Below are 23,729 nucleotides of genomic sequence, written 5' to 3'. Positions count from 1 at the left end.
TGAGCAGAGGGTGGATACCATCTCTTGGCCAACATCAGGTGAACAACAGAACAGGAGTGTGTGCTAAACACTGGCAAGGGAAAACTGGCTATAATACCCATAAGCCTGCCCCCATCCATACACTGCCTCTAGGATGCATTATTTCCCAAATCTCCATCAGCTGGGAACCTAGCATTCAGAACATCTAAGTTTATGGGGGATGCCTGAATCAAACCACCACAGCTAGTGTCTTTCTTTTTCCATTACTGCACACAAGGTCACACATGTACACACGGTGGAGCATGCATGCATCTGGAGTGTGACTGCAATGGCCAGAGACCCTGGCACATCAATTCTCTTTCTCTCACACACACACATAAAAAAAAAAATACTAATAAAAGAAGAGTACAGGCTCCTAGAAAGAGAAAATAATGAAAACAAGACTTGCTATTTTGAGTAGCTATATAAAAACTTATCAAGTGAATGAACTGAATGAACATACTAATGAATAGTGAATGATGGTAATGTATCACTTGTAAAATAGCATAAGTAATATTAAATACTTATAGAGTTGTCATAGAGTTCTGGTTTGTATTGTTATTGGATATACATGGAATATTTAAAAAGGAAATGCTACTATGAGGGAGACCACTACAAAAGACTAAAGGTAGCAGGCTTATTGACAATGTATCTATACAAATGATATCTTGTGATTAGCTTTAGAATTTTAGTAAAGTCTTTGTATTAGGGTTTGCTGTGGTTTGAATGGATATCCCTCTATAGATTCAAGAGTTTTGTTATTAGTATTAAAGCTTGAAATTTAGATCTCTAGCAACTAAGTGGAGAAGGTGTCACTGTGGGTGGACCCTAGGTACCAGCCCTAAGATATATGGGTGGGTTTGGAATTCCAGTCTAAAGATATGCAAAGTGCTGGAACTTGGCTGGAATTTAACTTCTTCTGCTATTATGGAACGTCTGTTTTATCTGTGAGCTTCAGTAAATCCCTTCTTCTCCCCATGAACTGTATCTGGTCTGGAGGTTCATCCCAGCAACATGAGGCAGTCTACTACAGGACTTCACTTTCCTTACTTGAAAAACAGACTCTAAAATTAGGTAAAGTCTAGTGTTCCCAAAGGGTGGTCTCAGGTCTAGCTCAGGAAGAAGGGTGAGTTATGGGCTGAGCTTTTCTTCCTGTACTGCTATCACAGTTTCTATGTAAGAGTTTATTTGAGCAAAAATTTGTGCTTACAAATATTTAAGACCTGGGGTTGGGGATGGTTCAAAGGGTAAGAGTACTTGCTACTCAAGCATGAAGGCTTGAATATAATCTGATTCCCCATATCCATGCAGAAAGGCAGGCATGGCCACCTGTAACCCTAGTCCTGTGGGAAGTGAAGACCTGAGAATCAACAACAGTTCCAGGTTCAGTAAGTGACTCTGTCTGAAGGAAACAACACAGGCAAGCAACTGAAGAGGGCAGCCAACATTTTTTTCTGCTCACAGATGTGCATACACTGTACACACACCATATATACTACACACACATACACACATGCCAAAATCATTTAATAACAACTGAATGATATACTGCTGACATTCCTAAAGCATCATTGTTCTAGATTATACTTAGATGTAATACAGTTAAGAACAAGCAATTTTCCTTTCTAAGAAGGGCAGACTCAATGAATGTTACCTTTGGCATGTGACATATCACATGAGGATAAAGAGATTATCCAAAACAGTCATGTTTTCATTATCTAGAGATTATAATAGCTTGTGAATTTTGAGAACATAAACTATATTAAAAGGAAGGAAAACCAAATTATAAATTAAACCTTTATATATGTTTTTGTATCAGTCTGTAAATGATAGTTTCCATTTATAAAGTTTAAAAATTTTTTAAGTATTTTATTTTATTTGAGAGAGTAAAAGGGAGGGAGGGAGAAGGGAAGACGGGCTTGCCAGGATCTTTAGCCACCGCAAACAAACTCCAGATGCATGTGCCACCTTGTACATCTGGCTTACAAGGGTACTGGATAATCAAGCCTGGGTCCTTAGGCTTCACAGGCAAGTGACTTAACCTCTAAGCCTTCTCTCCAGCCCTATAAGGAGATACTATTTTTGTATATAATCCTTTCACACATGGACAGACTTGTAAGTATGCTTTGTCAAGTGAATGCTCACCTAACTAGTTCACTTTTCAGAGAATGCCCTCAGAAGGAGCAAGTGACTTCAAGAAAAACAACTGACAGTATGTGCTGTCAATGATACACTAGGAAGTTCTAAGAGAAACTTTGCATTCTCAAAAACTGGTATCTGTCATAACAAGTACAATAGTTTCCCAGTAGCTTCCAGGCATTAATGGTAATTGAGTGAGTGTGGATTCTTCATAATGACATGAACCAGTATTTATAAGCACTTCATAACATAGCAAACAAATATGTTCTCACTAGTCAACATATGTATGTTTATACATATGTATGTTTATACATATGTCATATGTATATGTAAGTATATGTATGTTTATACATATGTCATATGTATAAAAGAGATACTCAAGGTGTAAGACAGACCAATATGTTTCTTCTTACAAACATGATAAAAAAATATTGGTGTGGCTTCAAATTCCACACTGTAACTGATCTTTAAGAAAATACCATTGGCAGTTTGGTGTAACATCAAAGAATAATGACTACATTATTCTTGGGAGGCAATGATCCCTATTTAGGACTTAATCACTTATCATAGGCCCCAACCCCTCCTTCTAAATTTGGAAAGAGAAAAATCATATAAAGCAATAGTAATGTGTTAAAAAAAAAAGATGCTGTGCCAAGAATGTGAGGATATTGAATGCTTGGGAACATCATGGCATCACATACATGCTCAAAACAATGTGATTATTGACTTCAGTTCTTAAGAAGCAAGGGAAAAAATAAAAATACTTCTTATGAAATATATGTCCCTTTAAGGATAAAGAATATTTTTTTACACATGCTACATACCAGTCATTAGATGTTTAGTTGTTATATATGTTTATCATCAAAGCCAAATCAGATACTTTTAATCCAAAGATAATTTTTAATAAAAGAAACAAGATTGATAGAGAAGGGATTTTAATAGAATGAAGTGAGAATTTAAGAAATGGATATAATCAGACCTACCACATCCAGGGGTTCCTGACATTTCTCCTATATTCCTAATGCAACACATGGAGTACATATGGAAGCTACTATTTGTGGTGGTTTGATTCAGGTGTCCCCCTTTAACTTAGTTTTCTGAATGCTATGTTTCCAGCTGATGGAGATTTGGGAATTAATGCCTCCTGGAGGCAGAGTACTGTTGGGGACGGGTTTGTGGGTCTTATAGCCAGTGTTCCCTGGGCAGTGTTTGGCACACTCTCTTGTTCTGCTGTCCACCTGATGATGGCCAGGGGGTGATGTCCACTCTTTGCTTATGCCATCATTTTCCCCTGCCATCATGGAGCTTCCTCTCAAGTCTGTAAGCCAAAATAACCCTTTTTCCCCAAAAGCTGCTCCTGGTCAGGTGGTTTCTGCCAGCAATGAGAACCTGACTGCCACACTATGTGAAAAATCAAAAGACATATTTCCTAAGTTATCAGAATAGAAATGAAGAAAATGTGCTCATTTATAAGAGCACATGTTCAACTGGTAAAGTGAACATAAAGCAATACACAGACACTAAACTTCCATCCAGTAATTAATCATTAACATGAGTGACCTTAGCTTCCCATAAGGCCTCTAGAATCTTCTTGTTGGAAGGTAAGGCAGCAAGGCTTGTGAAGATCTCTCAAAACTCTGTTATCTGAGAGAGGAACAGATAACCAAGTACTGTCAGGATATACTGGCATTCCTTCCTGGCTTACAGCAGATGAATGGACTGACTACTGAACTACTCAGTAACTCACTAGTTGGTTAACCCTACAGCTGAGCCTGGATTCCCAACAATAATATGGTAGGGTGAGGATATAACAGAGCTTCCTTGAAGGTAGGATTTAAAAAAAAATTATATTTTTCAGTTCCAGCTCCCAATGTGTTCAGAATAGAAACCCCAACCCCATACATACAATCTCCTGCATGTGACACCTGTGGTGGTGGTGGTGCACCAAGAACCTGAAAAGCCAGAATGAAACCAGACTTGTGACTCTGGATGATTTCTTTCACAGCTCAACTTATTTGGACCCACAGCTGAATCTACACATACCTTTGTTTCTTCCTTTTCATAAGTTGTAAGACTGCTATGGAAAGGCAGAGACAGATGGAGAATGACTCTAAGTTTTGGCCAAAACTATCAATAAATCCATTTTCCACTGTATCTAATTTATGTTTTTTCCCCCTCCCAATGTAGATAAGGAGCCAAATCCAACATTTGAGTCCTGATGGCAGATCTCTGGTAATAAGTGGCGAACCCTTTGACAAAGCAACTAGAAAAACTACCATGGAGAATATGAGGCACAGTGCTGGATTCTAGCTAACTATTACTACCTGACACTTTACACTGCTTGTTACCCAAGATCTGCTCCATTTTTTTCCCCTCCACACTGAAACCATTTGTGAAAATGTTTATCTGGGTCTTACAGCAAGAACATTAGCTTGGCTTCTCCGTAAGAGTTAGAGCTCATCTCCTTTGAAAAAAGGAAAGTGAGAAGTGACAAATGACTAAAAGAAAATTACCACACAAAATCACTATCCAGGCCAACCTCATTCTTGAATGTAAGGTGAACTAAGGTCTAAGTGTATATGAAAATGGGCAGGGCATGCTTGTCCCTCTGTGCCTTGTAACTGGAATGAGATACTGGAATTGATTCTGAAGTACATACACTGAGAAGGAGAGTCTTTGTGCATTTTACCCTCCTGGTAAGCTAACAAGATAGCCTATCTAGTCTGTCATATGTTAATCATCTGGGCAGGAGACAAGAGATAGCAGAAGAGCATTAGTATTTCCTTGTGCTAGTTTCCAGAGTCCCCAGGCCCATAGGCAAGCAAGGGGAAATGACAGACATATGCAGTGGGCTCTATGACTAAAGAGCCCAAGCTTAGGGAGAGTGAGTCTATTATGTGATAGCAAGTATGTGTGCCTTTTGTCCTCAGGGAGACAGTATTTCCATTTTCCTGGTGGTCTGCTGTAAAAAAAAAAAATACTCTTGGCAGTTAATACACTTGCCTGCAAAGCCTAATAACCAGAGTTTGATTCACCAGTACCCACATAAATCAGATGCACAAAGTGGCACATGCATCTGAGTTTGTTTGCAGCAGCTGGAGGCCCTGGTACAGCCATTTTCCCCATCTCTCTACATCAGAAGTGGCAGTGCATGCCTTTAATTCTGGCACTAGGAAGACAGAGGAAGAAAGACTACTATGAGTTCAAGGCTAGACTGAGACTACATAGTGAGTTGCAGGTCAGCCTGGGCTACAGAAAGACCCCACCTGGAAAAACCATAAAGCTCTTGGAAAGGTCTGGAACAAAGATGCCTCTGCTTATCCACTTGCAGAAATTTGAGATCTGCTTTTCACATACCTGCAGCCATCTCCCAATAGCTTTTTATTATGCCTGTAATCCTTCCATTGGAAAATAGTCTAAGACTATCTCAATGCAATTAAATTCTTTAGAAAAGAGTATTAAGTAGAGGTTTCTAAACATAGCCTTCTAGATGAAAGCAGAACATACTTTCCATTGAACAGCAGTATTTACTATAAAATTGGAGAAAAAGATGGCACACTATGTTTGAAAAGTTAAGTCTCCATGCCTAGAGTCATATTTACTCATAAGTCCCCATACCACAGATGTGTAAGCTATACTCACATATACTGTCATATGTAATCATTTTTAAAAATATTTTATTTACTTACCTATTTATTTATTTGAGACGGGGGAAGAGAAAGAGGCAGATATATATATAGAGAAAATGGTAATGCTAGGGCCGAAAGCCACTGTAAACAAACTCAAGATGCATGTGCCACCTTGTACATATGGTTACATAGATATAGGTACTAGAAAATCAAACCTGGGCCCTTTGGCTTCACAGGAATGCACCGTAACTGCTAAGCTATCCCTCCAGCCCCTATACATATTCTTTAATCATATTAGCCCTTTTAATATATTCTCAGGATTCTCCTTCGGTATTCTACAAATGTGAATAACATAAGCAAATAAGGGCAATTGTGACTGTTTGAAAGTAACAAACCCTGTTTGCTTTTTTTTTTATTACACTTGCTAGGACTTGGGGAGCAATGTTTAAACATAATACTCATGCTAGGTACTCCTGTGCTGTTCTAAATTTTAGTGAACATTCCCCAAATGTTCAGTGTTAAATTTTTAAGCTATGATCAAATCTTAGTGGTCAGTAAATATGGAGCACCAGTGATCAATCTGTCTCTTTTGTACAATAAAAAGTGATACCTATATGTTTTCTAAAAGCTCTATCCCGGGCTGGAGAGATGGCTTAGCAGTAAGCGCTTGCTTGTGAAGCCTAAGGACCCTGGTAAGAGGCTCAATTGTCCAGGACCCACATTAGCCAGATGCACAAGATGACGCACATGTCTGTAGTTCATCTGCAGTGGCTGGAGGCCCTGACACACCCATTTTCTCTCTCTATCTGCCTTTCTCTCTTTGTACTCCTGCTCTCAAATAAATAAATAAAAATAAACAAAAAAGCTCTAGCCCTACATATGTGCACACTATATCTAGTAATGCTGCTCACTAAGAGTAGAAACATTAAACAGTCCTAAGTTGAAGAGTACTATGTCATAAAACTAGCAAGTAATAAGGAAAAAAAAATATATGAGGGAAGAACTACCCTAATGGAGAATAGGAGAAAGCTAGTTTCTTTTTAGCAGTCTCAGTTAGAAATTAAGGTCCAGAGAGAACTAGGAGATGCCACCCCACATACAACATAGCCCTGGCACAAGAATGGAACTCTTGGCGGGAATGGTGTCTGACAGAGACTGATCTACAGTGGCCCTGCTGCCCACAATCTAGCATGCTACCTAGATAGATGCTCCAGGTGGGCTGGCCCTGGAGATCACCCTTCAAATCTACAAACCAATGGGGTCATCCCTTTTATATACCTGAATCTGACAAAAGACTAAGTTTTCTATGCTATGAAAGGCTTGGGCCTTCTTCCTGTCTGCTCTCTCTGGATTGATTCCCTCTCATCTCTGCTTGGATACACATGAGTGGCATTCCCTCTCACTCAGCCTGGTTGGGTAGGTAGGGGTGGGCATGACATAACATTGTTTCTTGGTCTGGATTTTTCTGTTTGCCTCTGCTTTATAGTTTGGAGTAACTTCTCACTTTAATTACCTGTATGATTTTCTTCTGGTCTCTGAATCTACCACATGTGTATCTTCCTTACACTCTAGATCCATCCTATGGGTGCCTTCTCTAAGTCTAGGCCTGTTACCTGTGTCATTACTCTAAACTTGGGGTAACCATGGGTGTAATACTTTTACCTACTCATTTCTTATCTGAATATTTTCTCTTTGCTACTCTTCCTTAAGTCACCGACATTTTCCCTTTTCACTTTCTTCCATGGGGAAACTCAGGGTTGATGCCATGGATGTTTCTTCTAGATGTCCCTACATAACTCCTAAATTTTTTCTCCTATGTGTTTATTCCCTAAAAACCTTAATTTATCTTAAATGAATCTCACAGACTGTGCTGTATGTGTTTCCTGCTTCCCATGTGATTATGACTCTGCTATATCCTTCTTCTCAGGTCCCAATTTCTCTTAAATAAACCCCTCCTAAACCCCTAAATCCTGCATCACTAAGACCACAAAAGTTAAAACAAAGTGGGTGCCAGAGGCTCACAAAAGTGTGAGAACTCCTGATTGGTATAAGCATAGTGAGAATTTAAATTCTCTAAAATTTTCATGAAATCAAACTACCTGGTTCAACCTTTATGTTCACCTAGAAAAGAACTGGGAATCTAATTTTCTAGTCTATAATATGGTCTACATCAAATCTCTATTGTAAACATCTGACCTTACAACATATGAGAAACACAGAGAACTAGATTGTTCTCCAAACCTTTACAATGTGAAATGATAGTGTAGTACCCTGAAACATGGAGGAACAAACGACTTTGAGTGGCTATCAAATGTTTTGTCATTAACTCACTAAAGAGAAAATAGAGCAGATTATAGTCAATTTGATTAAATATGCAGCTTTTAGAGATGAGGAAGTCAAAGTGCCATTGAAGTATTCTTCGTTTAGAGACAATACTGACCTTGCTGAGGTTCAATTTTCTCTTTTCTGAGTTAATGAGAACATATGTCATGCTTATGAATAATAAGGAAATAGGAATAAAACAACCAAATGGGATGGAACACAGAAGGTACACAATAAATGGCATTTTATGTATATTGTCATTCATAAATGCTGTAACAAACATGAAAAGCAGAAAGTTGGACCTGTGTTTATGAGCAAAGCATGGAAGGAGAAGAAAACAGAAACATGGCTGTTTAAAGAAAATGGAATTGCTGGTTAACTTTGACTTCCTTCAAAATCTCATTTATTTGTCAATAACTATGCTATTTGAAATGACTTCTAAATATACCTTCCATAGATTACAGGAAAATAAAAGGGGAACTTATTTTTTCCTATATTTTTACTTTGTCTTTTCTTTTTTTAAAAAATTATTTACTTACTTGAGAGACAGACAGACAGACAGAGAGAGAGAGAGAGAGAAGCACTGAGAGAGGGAGACGGTGGGCATGCCGGGGCCTCGAGACACTGTAAACAAACTCCAGACACGTGTGTTACCTTGTGCATCTGAATTATGTGGGTACTTAGGAATTGAACCTGGGTTCTTTTGCTTCATAGGCAAGTGCCTTAATCGCTAAGCCATCTCTTCAGCCCTACTTTGTCTTTTCTTGCAGTGGACTTTTAAGAAAGTCTTTGTCCCATTGAGTATCAAAGAAAACGTGGGAGGTGAGAATGCCCTATATTTTGCAAGCACCTGAATGGTTAGTGATAGTTACTCCTGATACTACTAATTAAATGTTATGCGATTTTCAAAAGCAAACTATAAATGTGTCTAACACAAGTACCTTTATTGGTCTTTGCAATGCTATTTCTTCCTCACTGAACTTGTGACTTCAGCCTTTCTCAGAAGTACTTAATCAAGTGCTGTAGCATCGTAATCATAGACTTGCTGTCCTGGAGAGCAAGAGCTCTCTATGTCACCAGTTCTCAATTGAAGCCATTTTCTACCTTCAATTTCTCTGTGGCTCCTAAAAGTGAATCCAAATACTTCAAACTGGCCAGCTCTCTAGATAGCAGTCATTCAGATATTTACAAATATGACATACTTATTAGTGCATATAAAAGTATTTTGTAAGTAGAAAGCTATTATAAACTTTAACAAGATTGTTATTACTAGCAGTGATATTAGTTACTAGTCTTCTTGTCCTTAATGTTGATGAGCCTTCACACTTCTCAGGGATTATGGATGAGAACTCATTTAAAGTTGCAAAGTGTCTATGCAATTCCTTTTGAAACATGATCAAGTTAAGTCTGAGATGTCCATATGCAGGGCTTAAAACTACAAACACAACAGAAACTATAGATTCAGTCAGAAAAACAAAAGCAGGGGCTGGAGAGATGGCTTAGCAGTTAAGTGCTTGCCTGTGAAGCCTAAGAACCCCGTTTCGAGGCTCGATTCCCCAGGACCCACATTAACCAGATGCACAAGGGGGCGAACGCACCTGGAGTTCGTTTGCAGTGGCTGGAGGCCCTAGCATGCCCATTCTCTCTGTCTCTCTCTCCCTCTCTCCCACTTTCTCTCTCTGTCACTCTCAAATAAATAGGTACATAAATTTTTTTTAAAAAACCCACTTAAAAAAAAAAAGCGTAGAAAACGCTAATGAAGTTGACCTCTGGCAACACTGGGCCTGGGACTATGAAAGCTCTTCTGTAAGAAGAGGTGGGCACATGTGGCCTCTTGCTCATAATGAACTCTGGGAATAGAATATTGTGACGAATATAACCCACCACAAAGTGTGGGCTAGCAACATGTCCCACTGATCTAAGTAGTACTTAAAGCAGTACCTGGCAAGCAGTAAGCACTCAATAGCACTGTTATTATTCTTAGTTATTAGTATCATTACTACTAGACAAGAACATATAAGTAGAAGAAGATCATGACTTGTTTTCCCTTCTAAGTTATGAGTTTTGTTAAAAAGAAAATATGCCATGGTGGAACATTCCTTTAATCCCAGCACTTGGGAGGCAGAGGTAGGAGGATCACTGTGCATTCAAGGCCACCCTGAGACTACATAGTGAATTCCAGGTCAGCCGGGGCTACAGCGAGACCCTACTACACACACACACACAAAGAAAATATAAAATTATGAAAATACTACTAAAGTTTAAATATTAAAAGGATAGGCTTTTTTTTTCTGGTAAGTTTTCACTTTTAAACAACTAAAACCCATATGTAGATATTGAGAGGCTTTCAAACATGTCTTCACTTTATATTAAATGTGAGCATGTTGAGACAGCCTGATGCTCCAACAGCCATCCCTAGCCTGCAATAACAAAGAATAAAGGAGATGCTGAATTCCTTCCTATTTTTAGATCTAGGCATGGTATGGTTTGAATTAGGTGTCCCTTACAAACATACGTGTTTTGAAAGCTTGATCCCAAGCTGGTCATAATTTATCAAATGGAGTCTTGCTGGAGGTGTTGTTGGAGGCAGGCTGATGGGTGTCATAGCCAACTTCCCCTTGCCAGTGTTTGGCACACTCTCCTGCTGCTGTTGTTCACCTGACTTGATATTGGCCAGGAGATGATGTCTATCCTCTGCTCTTGCCACCTTTTCCCTTGCCATCATGGAGTTTTCCCTCTAGTCTGTAAAAAAATAAATTTTTTCCCCCCACAAGCTATTTTTGGTCCTGTGCTTTGTACCAGTTATGAGAGGGTAACTACAACTTGTGGTGACTAGTGAAGCCTTTGCTTCTCTCTCTAAAGGCCTGTGAAGTAAGTAAGTTGCTTGAGAAGAAAGGGCGTTCCATGGCCTTTTACAATGCGTATCCTTGGGCATGGTTAGTCTGCCTTTGGGATGGGGGCTATCAATGTAAAAATGAGGTACCTTTCTGTGAGTCCACAGACATATACAAACACATAGAAGAGGCCAATAACTATAATTTTGAACCATTTTTTTCACAGAATTGTACTATTTGATTATACTTTTCAACTCAGAAATTACACATTAAAATGTGTCATAATCACTCCCCATAAGTATAACTTCAATACAAACAATACACATCACCACATGGCTAACATGTAACTTTAATGCCTAATACATGGCAACTATGTAATTTCATTATATAATACACATCACTACATGGCTAACTATAACATTTTATGAAACTTTTAAAGCAAAACTTAAGATAGAGGAAAAATACTCTGTTACCTAAGAGGAAAGATTTTTGCCTAACAAATTTCTTTTCAAGGACAAATGACTGGTCATGCCATAGGAACCCTCATAAATACACATGTGTTTACTTGTACGAGCTGTTCCCAAAGATAACTTTTAAATGCTTGCTCTGTTTTTAAGATAAATTATTAATAGAATAAATCATAGAGCTAGAAATGTTTTTACCATAGCATATCATTCAGATTTACATGCAAATGTTTACCTTGCCACAGCTGTGTCACCACACAAAATGACCTGTCTGAGCAGTGTTCATGAATAAAAGTAAATAAAATAGCTGAAGGAGGGTATGTCACCACACAATATATATATCTGCACACCCATGTTCAGTGTAACAGTATTTACAATGCTCAAGGTGTGGGATAAGCTTTGATAACCATCAACGGATAGATGGATATGAAAATGTGACATACACACAATGGAGAAGATCTATTTAACTATAAAAGAAAAACAAAATTCTATCCTTGATAGAAAAATAGATGGAACCAGAGATCATCATCTGGTTAATTTAGCAAAATAAGCCAGTTTCAGAAAGAGAAATTTTGCATATTTTCTCTCATATGCAGAATCTACCTATTTATCTATCTATCTATCTATCTATCTATCTATCTATCTATCTATCTATCTATCTATCTATCTATCTATCTAATCTACCTACATTTAATTATATGTGTATACGACATGAAAATAAAGAAAATTTATTTGGGAAGAGGACCCCAATAGGAATGGGGGGGAGAAGAGGGTAATAAAAAGGGGTAGGCATGATCAAATATCTCAGTGTATAAAAGTGGCACAATAAAACCTATTTTTTCCAATGAATACACACCAATAACATTTATTCATATTTATTTGCAAGCAGAAAGAGAGGGGGGTGGGAGGGACGAAGGGAATGGGTGTATCAGGGCCTCTAGCCACTGCAAACGAACTCCAGATGTATGTGCTGCTATGTGTATGAATACTAGCGAATGTAACCCAGGTCGTTACTCCTCTCTTGTCTAACAAGCTGAGTAGCACCACTTTCCTGCTAAAATGTGCAACTGCAAAACAGCAATCTCCCAGTTCCAAGAAGCCACCAAGTAAACTGGAACTAACTTCTCAAGCCCTCTTTTCTGTCCTTAACTGGCTTCGTTGCAGGTGCTAAATTCAGTCAACTAGACCACTGCTTTAGTCTTTTTCGCAGTATCCCAACAGCCAGGCTCCACAGCCCATTATTCACACAGGAGCCAGAGGGCTTCTCAGATGGAAATCTGCTCCCATTCCTCTGTGGCATCACTCTCCCAGCCTGTCTGAGCATATCTCCTGGGGCTCCCACAGTCCATCCCTGCCACCTTCATCTCATTCTCCTGCTCTTACACCAAAGACCAGTTGTGCTGAATTGGATGCCAGAGAGTCTTTCCTCATTGTCTCACCAGAATGACTACAGGTCTAGCCTTGAGCCTTGTGCTTTGTGCAGACTTCTGTCCTGATGCCCAAACACTTTATGCTATTGACTTCTTTGGTAGCATTTCTATGAGCTCCTCCTATGAGGAGGGCCATACCAATAAGAACTATTTACTTGATCTGAAATTAGAACATTACAAATATCCCTCTCAATCTTCATAGTATTTACATATTCTCTCCATTTTATAGATGAAGAGACTGTCAATGGCCATACCACCCTGAATGCACCTGATCTTGGAAGCTAAGCAGGGTCAGGCCTGGTTAGTACTTGGATGGCAGATGAGGCAACTAAGGAATGTGAAAGCTTTATAGCTTTACTACCTTGCCCCAGCTCACAGATAGTGGGTAGTGAAACTGACCTGAACTCAGGTCTGTGTATCTGAAGAGCTCATAGACTTAGTGGCACCCTGCCCACTTTTCTGTCCCCATAATACACAGTTCAAGGCATATACTATATGCCTAAAGCATCTCTGATGATTACATCATCAGGGTTCATGTAGTTACCCTCTCATTGCTGGGACAGGACACCTGACCAAAACAAGTAAATGGGAGGAAATAGTTTATTTTGGCTTGAGTCTTCAGGGGAAGCTTCATGATGGCAGGGAAAGGATGGCAGAGCTGAGAGTAGACATCCTGACTTGCCATAGCAGCTAGCAGAAAGCAGGAAGAATGAACTAAAGTCTGGCGAGGTAGAAGCTGGGCTATAACAATCCAAAGTCCATCCCTAGTAACATACTCCTTCTTTAGGAAGTCTCTGCCTCCCAAACTGCCACCAGCTAGGGACCAAGCATTCAAAACACATAAATTTATAGGGGACATGTGATTCTTGCTCATGTCTGAAAAAAGATACTTATGACATGCTTGCTTCTGGATAAGAAGCAATAAACTGGTGAGAAATCACTGTCAACAAGGCATGGCAAACTTATACAACATTATCACTCTAACAGCAACAGGCCACTCTGTAAGGACATTTATACATTATTCCAAGCAGTCATTTTGCCTGCAGATAAAAAGGAAGCAGCATGGTTTAACACTTCAGCATTAATGGCAAAAAACACCACACTGAAAGTCAGGAGTCCTGGCCTTGCCATTCTAAGGGTGACCTTGAACAAGTTTTTAAAGGCTTAATATTCATTTATCCAACAAATATTTAGAGTGTCGTGAGATTCCTGTTCTCATGCAATTTACATCCTAATGGAGAAGGACATCATATAACAAAGAGATAAAAGGATAGGATGGTAAATGGATAGATAGTGGTAAGTGATTTAGAGAGAATAAGTTAGTTATGAAATACGCTGTGACTAAGTAGTTAGTCTGTGTAGTGATTTTAGGAAGGTGACATTTAAGCTAAAACCTGAGTAAGTAACTCCTCATTTCTGGATATCTATATCTTTTCTTAAAAGATGCTTATCAAACAGGAAAGCTTTTAAAACTCCCAGTTTCAGATTTCACAGCTGTTAGAGACAATACCTGTATCTGTGTACTCACATTCCTAATATCAACTATCAGCCTGTATTTGGTTAAGCAGATCATATCTGTGACCCTTGATTTTGAAGACATCTGGGACAATAGTAAATTACTTTTAAGGAACTATACACATAGCTTTGCATATTGAACTTTTGTTATGTGTTTTACTCTGATAAAGAAGTACATATTTTACTCACATTTTGGCAAATGAAGCCTGCTGGTCTCTAAGCAAAAGTGTTAAAATGGACTTGCACATTTTAAAATAAGTAAAATACATGATGATATGATGAGCTTAGAAGGTATCTTAAACTAAATCTTTCTGGTGATCATTTACATCCACAAATTCAGGCATATTAAAAACCTTTAAGCCGCATGTTCTCCCTTTACATAAAAATGTGGAAAAGAAAGTCTGGGATGTTGAGGTATGGACATCAGTATTTTGACTTACATTTTTCATGCACCAGTTAACAAGAAAATTACAAGAGCTGAAAAACTTAGATAAACTATACCAAGGTGATGAATACATTTATTGCCTCCTCCTTCCCATAACATCCCCTCTTATTCCCCTCATCTTGTGCTGGGGTTCATTTCTAATTTAGAAATGAAAGCTTTTCAAACTACTAAAAAAATGGGTCTCTGAATTTTTAATTGTGTTAACCAATCATTGGAAAACTAGAAATCACTGCCTCTATGAAGAATACTACTGGGTAGGCAGCTGACAATATTGAATTTTGCAGGAGTAGACTGGTTTCTCAGCAATATGATGATTTGTGGGGCCACTACTTTGGGAACCTCGAAGATTAAATATTAAGTCCCTCTATGATGTATGCAAAGTCTTCTTAAGAGGATTATCAGCCACAGTGATGATAGAAGTCCCACATTTTCTGGTAATTGAACACTGTAATATAATTATCTATTCTGATCTTTAGTCAATAAGAATGATCTTTATCATTAAGATTACTGGATGAAGAGAGCCACTGAAGATGGACTTTGAGATTTTATACCCTGCTCCCACTTCCTGTGCATCTTTTGCTTTCCTCACACGATGGACTGTATCTCTTCTTAAACTTATAAGACTCCTCCCTTAAATTGTGAAGTATTTGGTCACAACAAATAGAAAAGTAACTAATAATCTAGATTAACACAGGCAGAACATATATATGACATGAAAGTAGGGGACTATGGGGAGAAGAAGGCATCAAAAGGGAAGGGAAGGAAGGGCTAGAGAAATAGCTTGGTAGTTAAGGAGCTTGCTTGCAAAGCCTGATGACCCAGGTTCAGTTCTTCAGTGCCCACATAAGGCCAGTTGCACAATGAGACACATGCATCTGGAGTTTGTTTGCAGCAGTGAGAGGCCCTGGCACAGCCATACTTGCTCATTCTGTGTTTCGCTCTCTGTCTCTCTCCCAAATAAATATTTTTTAAACAAAGAATAAATAAAGGGAAGGAAAGGGTAGCTCAAGGGAGGGACATGGCAGAGGGTGAAAGACAAATACTATATGTTTTTTCATATATGAAATCAAGATTTAATATACATATTGAACTCAGAAAAGAGACACTGGCAAGATTAAGGGGGCCAGTGAGAAGAACAGAAGGTAATGAAGTGTGAAAAAGAGCAATGTACAATGATGTTCAGGAATAAAAGTGTCATCTTATTTTGAAAAATAAATTACTGAAGGCACCTGGAGAATGAAACAAGGTGATAGGGAAGAAGTGAAGAAAATGGGAGGCCATGAAGACTCTCAAGGCTCTTGGGCTTCTCTGGGGATTTGGGATACATGAATGTGACTACTATCATGTGTGTAGAAATGGCAGGTGAATCATCCATGTAGGTTTCATTTTATACACAGTAGCCAAGGTACACAATATAAGCATCTTCCCCAAGGTTACATATCTGGTAGTAGTGCTAGTTAAGGTATGCACTACCCACCAGTACCGTGATCTTCCTGTTGTTTGAAAGAAAGAAAGGTGACATGATTTTAATGAAAACAGAAATTTAAGAGATGGTTTGAACTTTGGACATACTCTTGCAACATCCAAGAAGTTACTGGTGCTTCCATTCTGATTTTTCTGTGTTCATTTCTCAGGGAACAAGAATTTATTTCAATTACATGGTAAATCTTTAGCAAGTTCACTTGTTCTCTCCAAAAGATCTGAATTAGCAGTTCCAAGAAGACACAAGACACTCAGTTTCCAATGGAAGGAAAGACGCTGAGCAACACTTTTTGGAGGAGACTGAAGACAAACAGCATTATGAAGCCAGTTGGAGAGCTTTCTTATATCTACCACATGTTTAAGAAATCATTATTAGCTGCCAATACCAGAGCAAGTATTCTTACCTGGGAGGAAAATAGAGGCAGGAGAAAATAAGAAGTGAGAGGGGACATGAGACAACATTCACTCATCCTTCTGAAACTTCTGGGACAGATATTTTCCAAAAAGCATGAATGCCTGTGTGCTCCTCTTCAGAGGAAACACTGGTGGAATGCAGTTACACATGGGCATCACAGATAGAGAAAACAGTTTGTGCTCACAGCAATAATGTCAAGCCAGTTTAGAAAAGTACATGCAGTAGGAATATTAACAGAAGCTTGGCTGCCTTATGTTCTTTTTTTTTAAAGTTAATTTATAAAGAAATTAAACACTCAAAAATATTGAGATATTATTGAAATCATATAGAAGTTGTAAGCTATTTGAGAAATTGGAACACAGAGAAAAGCTTAAAAGAATAAATAGTGGTAACACATTATGAAGAGCTTGAGTTAAAATATGAAATGTATGGTTGAGAATTTCAACATGACAGATGGATATGTCCCCTTTCTCAGCTCCCCTGTGACACAGTATTTTCAGCATCCTGATCTGACATTGCATGAGGTAAAGCTCCACCCAGAGAAGCCAGCTTCATGATGGCCCTGCAGCTCTAGGAATCATGGAGATGAACACAACCAATGGAAGTTGTATCAGAAGGTGTCTTGTGTACAGTCAAATTCATTTATTAAATTAGGCCAGGAGTCAGAATGGAAGTTCCACTTGGCAAAAATAATGTATTTTGATTTAAGGTTGACATGAGCCTTCTTGCTTTTTGAGAACAAGCCACTTTTAACTTCTACATTATCTGCCTGGGATTTATCGTGTGGTCTGGTCTGCTGTAACTGTTCTCCAGGTGTCTATTTAAGGAGGCTACAGGTGGTGTCTTGATGTTACTCAAGGCACAGTGTAGAGACTGGAAATACTGGTGAGGTCACACTGCTTCAGAATGTACTAGTCAGGTGTTAGAATTCTTTTTGTTACACTCCATGTCAGTACTCAGGTAAGACTAGATAATTTCATGGTTTTAGGATATCAGTTTCTCTAATCTTGACAAATAACAATGGTATTTACTCATTTAACTCAGAAGAAAAGATAAATAAAGATGATGATGGTTATGAAGACAACCATAAAGGAGCTGTAAGATATTCATTTCAAGAAGGAGCTCAGTGACGGAGCACAGCCTCAGCATGCACAGGCCCTTTGATTCAACCCCAGTGACATTTCCCCCTGGAAAACAGGAAGGGAAGGAAGAAACCCCTTGTTTCTCAGATTGACAAATAGGAATACAAATAAAAAGCATAAATTAAAAAAATTGCAAGTCAAATAAAATTGATTTGGAACCAGACCTACAGAAGACTCTTTTCCAGACAAGATTATCTGGGATGTTGTGACAGGATGACCTACTCTGCATGGTCAAGCACTTGATTAAGGTTGCTCCTTTGGATTCCTTCCTGCTCCTTTGGATGCATCAATTTGCCATTTAAGATAAACTTCAGCATACCAATTTACAATTTAAGCTAAACTTTGAATCCTTCATTTTTAAAAAATTTTAGAATTAGCAGTCACACTCAATCAACAAGTATTTTAGCATGCATATGCACACAGAATCTTAAAAGGATTCAAAAGATAAGCACATTTTCCAGGGCTTCAGAAGTTTTCATGGTAGTAGCATTTGCAATAATGACAGGTATTTTTAAAATGTCATGTATGCAGAATTCAAAGTTCAGTTAAACTTGCAGTGATCAGGGAAGATTCCACAAAGGACTGAGTCAGCCTTGAAAGAAAGTATGGAGAAACTAAGACATTGTGTCTGCTACATAAGTCCATGTAGGTATCTTAAATGAGTAAGGGCAGGACACGAAAGGTATGAATAGCTATACTGCACCCCACATTTCTCCTGGAAAGGGTGAGCCACCATAGTTAATCAGCATTGTGACAGTCCTATCACCTATGAAGAGACAAATGATCAACATGTGTTTGGTGTGAGAATGACCCAGTATGTCCAGTCATGTTCAGCCATGTAAAAACTCAGAAGAAACTTTCTGCACGTACTCAGTCACTACGCAGCTGGCGTGCCAAGCATACTGGCAAGTTTGCACTACCAAACTCATTATTCCCTTGAAGGGGGCTGAGAGTGATCAAAAGCTGCCTCTCATCGTACTGGGAAAAATTTGACATCAGATGCTGCTTACCTGTCTCTGTGGCCATGCGGTCCTGAGAATGGCTTCTGTTCTGAAGAATACCAGGAGCTTGCTGTCGTCCTCACTCAGGTGGAAGGACCGCCCCAAGATCTGCAGTGCATGGATGCGGGCCCTCACGGGGCACGTGTCATCAGCGCAGAAAGGCCGCAGCCACTCCAGCAGGTCCTCAGCAGTCACCAGCTCCTCTCTGCAGGACAAAATCAAGGCATAAAGAAAAACTCTCAAATCATTTTTTTAACCTCCTAGTACTCAAATTTCATTAATAATCGAGATACTTGTTAGATAACTATTTTTTTTTCTTTTTGAGAGAGAGATAATTTTTGATAATTTTACAACTATGTAAATTGTTTTTTTAAATGGTATCCTATTAAAATGAGTTATATAAAACAGATAAAAATAACCATTAACCAATTCATTCTTAGCTAGTTTCTTCTAGTACAAAACTTAATATGGGGCTGGAGGGATGGCTTAGCAGGTAAGGCACTTGCCTGCAAAGCCAAAGGACCCAGGTTAGATTCCCCAGGACCCATGTACGCCAGATGCACAAGGTGGTACAGGCTTCTGGAGTTCATTTGCAGTAGTTGAAGGCCCTGGTGCACTTATCCTCTCTGTGTGCCTCTTTCTCTCTCAAATAAATAAATAAATAAAATTTAAAAATAATAAACAACTTAGTAAGTAGTAAAGTTTATCTTTACTAATCATACTTATCGTGCCAGTACCTCTCTGGTAAATTTATATCTCTATTACTAGGTGGCAATAACTATGCAAAGTGGAGGTCATAAATTATATTTGTTAGATAAGAAACAGGCTTAGGGAGGTGATACAAACTGGCCATAGATATCTGCAATATGAAAAGTTTGATCCCACAGTCCCATACCTTTTCTTTCAACTCTCCTCACTGAAAAGAAAGTCAGTATGTGGTTATAGTATCACATCTAATAAAACTGTAAAAATAAAATACAAATGCCTGCTTACCATAGGACTGTGAAGTCTAAACAAATTCAGAGAAGGGGATAATTTGCACAACTTTCTGTCAAGCATTAGGATCTCCTCTGCTGTAATCCCAAATGGGCCATTTAGTAAACAACTTATTTGGTGATGATGTCAATGAATCACTATTAATAATGACTGTTAAGACCCTATCTCTATAGCAGACCCCCCTCTAATGAGGCCTTGGGGATCCAGGTGAAACACTGAATTGTACAAGTGTTGTTATAACCACCTCCTTTTATGGCTCTTAGCTATAAATCATTTAGAATGAGTCCCTGATTAAACTACCTTAAATCAAATTCCTGTTCTAACAATATTATAAGACACTTTAAAAAATACTCCTGAAAATAAAGTTCCATGCCACTGAAATATGCCACTTATCACTTATTATCTGTCCCATAACATATTTGTCAAATTATATCTTATGGTTAAATTACACCTGAAATAAAATGTATTATTTAAGAATAAAGGCAGCTGGGCATGGTGGCACATGCCTTTAATCCCAGCACTTGGGAGGCAGAGGTAGGAGGATCGCTGTGAATTTAAGGCCACCCTGGACCAGAGTGATTCCCTATCTTGAAAAACCAAAAAAAAAAAAATAATAATAATAATAAAAATAAATAAATAAATAAATAAAATAAAGGAAATTATAAATGTGGAGAGTTAAGATTATACACTTCTAAATATATGAATTCATTGATTAGTCTTACCAGTAACTATCCTTAACACTTAACAAAAATGGGAAAAATGGTATGCAAAAAAATACAGATTTGCAGGTATTTTCCATATACCTGCTTTCTATAATGGTATATAACAGAACAATTATTTTTAGACCTAATTGATTCATGAACCCATCAATTCATAACACTTCAGAAAAAAACATGAATGTCAAATGTCATCATTCTTACTTAATAGCTGAGTAGATAAAATTCCCAGGAAAGTATGTGGGGTCTATATGCAAATGAGACAATGTACGGAAAAGTTGTCTTGAAGAGTAGAGGCACAGAGAAGTATTCACTAGAGCTTCATCCTTAACAGAATCCTCTTTCTAAAAATAATTCTCATCAAAGCACTACAGCTTGTGCTTGGTGACAGAGAGTTAAAAGTTACATGCTCTCTGCCCTCAAAAAACTAATAATGCTAGGCTGGAGAGATGGCTTAGTGGTTAAGCACTTGCCTGTGAAGCCTAAGGACCCCAGTTCGAGGCTTGATTCCCCAGGACCCACGTTAGCCAGATGTACATGGGGGCACACGCATCTGTAGTTTGTTTGCAGTGGCTGGAAGCCCTGGCGCGCCCATTCTCTCTCTCACTCTCTGCCTCCCTCCCTCCCTCTCTCTCTTTCTGTCTCTGTTACTCTCAAATAAATAAATAAAAAATAAAAACAAAAAAATTTAAAAAACTAATAATGCAATGAAAAAGAAAGATCTCTAAAGTGCCTACTGTCTACATTAATGTGATATAAATGTGAACCATTGTTTTAGAAGAACAGGTGTGGCATTGGACAGAATTGTCAAGAACAAGCAGGATGTACAGAAATGGAAAAGTAGAAAAACCATCTAGAGGAAGAGAATAGGAAAAATGCTGAATACTTCAAAGGACACACAATGTTCAGAGAGAGATGGACACCTGGAAGAGCAGGATGTGAAGGAAGAAGGGATGGCAGGGCAGGATTTCTGGCCTATGGTAACTCACACTGAGCACAGCTGAGAAGGCGACATGGCTGAGCCCTCTCAAAGCAAACTCTCTCAGCTCCAGGCTCACATTTACTGCTTTCCAACAGTGTGCCTCTGACTGAGCCACTAAAGAATTCGGAGCTTCAGTTTCCTTGTTTGCCAACACAGATAGACAAGAGTGCCTCCCTCATGGAGTTCTTTGGAACTAAACAGAAATATAAGATAGTAAGTGTACAAAGTGTACATACAGCATGTACTATTCTAGCTCAGAACTGGTATCTCTACTAAACAGCAACTCTTATTACAAAGGCCTTTACAGGACCATGGAATAGGAAGAATGATGGATTTCAAAGCAGGTCAGAGATTTAGAAAAAACATATAGGCTGGAGAGATTCAGGCCCTTCCAGTGTAAGCCTACAGCTCCCTAAGCACAGGAAGGAAGGTTTTTAAGGACATCACTGAAAAGGAGTCCAAGGCAGTTTCAGATACACGAAGCTGACTATTTTACCCTCTCAGTCAAATCCCAAGATGAGTAGGATAACCTACAATGTGAGTGAGCTGAAGTCATGAAGACCAAGTGAAAGCTAAAATAATAACCCCTGATCATGGTGAACAGTAAGAATGATAACTCCCAAAGGCTTACTTCATGCTGTGATATCACGTCCCTACGACTACCTTTTCTGTGTATTCAGCTGCCATGTCTATTGTATTTGAGGAAATGAATACGAAGAACTTTAACTGGTCAATATTACTAAGTAGTAGAACCTATCTTATTGCCTTGGACTATCTGACTACCATGTCAATAACTATATAATGCTATTGAAACAAGCTGGGGACATATTCCATAACTCTTGCAGTGGACTAAAATTATCCAGTTACTGATGAGACAGATTACTATACCATTTCCTAAGTTAATAAACTGAGTTAGACTCCTCTTACTCCTAGAGCTTATTATGTAGTTAATAACATCTGACATTTTATAAAGACATGTTCTAATTTTCAGTTGATATTTCAAACAGACAATCAAGTTATGAAAACTCCTTCCTAAAACAAAAGCACTGTGTGCAGAAGTGCCGTGTTCTGGATAAGTTTGTCCATCTGAACACACAAGCTCAGAAACATGCAGTGAAAGGCCCTCTTCAGACAGCAATGTCACGGACACGCCAGACACTATCTCCTGAAGACTTCAGCTACAAAATATCTTACATTTTGATTTCAATTTGAGCTGGTAAATTTCATAGTACTTTTTGTAGTTCGGCAAGTATAAACACACACACACACACACACACACACACACACACTTGACAAAACTAAGGAAAAATGAATATATAGGCACTCCCCTTTTCTGAGGTCGGGTGTCACTCTAGCCCAGGCTGATCTGAAATTCACTATGTAGTTTCAGGGTAGCTTTGAACTCCCAGAGACCCTCCTAACTCTGCCTCTGGAGCTTAAGCTCCTTTTAAAATCCTTGCAATCTTTTTTTCAGATTTTGGGTCTGAATTTTTTCAACATAAACAGGTGGGCGCAAAACAACAAGAATGTCTTTTATAATGTAAATGTACAGAATGTGAAGAAAGGAAAGCAAGTCCATTGCAGTAGTCTTTGATGAAAGGAAGAGGATTTAATGAGCAAAATATATTTACTTTGTTGTAGGAGCCCAATCTTTTATAACAAAGGTATTCACATAATTATTGAATCAAATTATTAGTAAAAGTTATTATATATACAAAAAGAGAAACCATAGTTTTACTATTCATGCAAAGGCAACTGCCTCTACTTTTTTCCTAAAATAGGATGGAAGCAGGTATTATGAATAAATCACATAGAAACCTACTTTTTTGGACAATGGCACACCCAGAAGCCACAGATTGTTTCTAGAAAATTTTCAGAGCCAGGGATGGGATACCTTCCAGTGAGTTGTTGGCCAGAGGAGGTCTCTAATGCCCCTAAAACATTACAGGCTATTGCCAAGGCCCTTGGTTTCCCATGAGGAATAGATGGCAAGACCCTGTTGCTAAAGACTCCACATGCTTATGCTGAAAGGTCACTGAGAAATCCTGCTGGAGCTGAGCTGAAAACCTCCTCTGTGTAGACCAGCTGACAGAAAGCTGGAAAAAGCTGTACTACATGCAAGTCCTATGGGAGAGAGAAAAATCACCAGTGGAGATAAACAACAGTGGACACTCCAAGTCTTAAATTTGGCCAGCCAGG

The 23,729-nt window shown here is 38.6% G+C and overlaps 1 protein-coding gene across 3 annotated transcripts in view; it reads right to left on the bottom strand.

Annotated features, from left to right (window-relative positions):
• The window catches only part of Nbas (NBAS subunit of NRZ tethering complex), a 470,946-nt gene that overhangs the window by 50,594 nt on the left and 396,623 nt on the right, over positions 1-23,729 (bottom strand). For all 3 annotated transcript variants that reach the window (XM_045148869.1, XM_004665676.3, XM_045148870.1), the window contains one exon: positions 18,846-19,041. In XM_045148869.1, coding sequence (XP_045004804.1) covers positions 18,846-19,041 — 196 coding nt within the window. The remainder of the gene's footprint in view (positions 1-18,845; positions 19,042-23,729) is intronic.

This window comes from Jaculus jaculus, chromosome 5 (assembly GCF_020740685.1).
Source record: "Jaculus jaculus isolate mJacJac1 chromosome 5, mJacJac1.mat.Y.cur, whole genome shotgun sequence".
Lineage (NCBI taxonomy): Eukaryota > Metazoa > Chordata > Mammalia > Rodentia > Dipodidae > Jaculus > Jaculus jaculus.
Note: the sequence above shows the minus strand (reverse complement) of the source record. Positions and strands in the feature narration are given on the sequence as shown.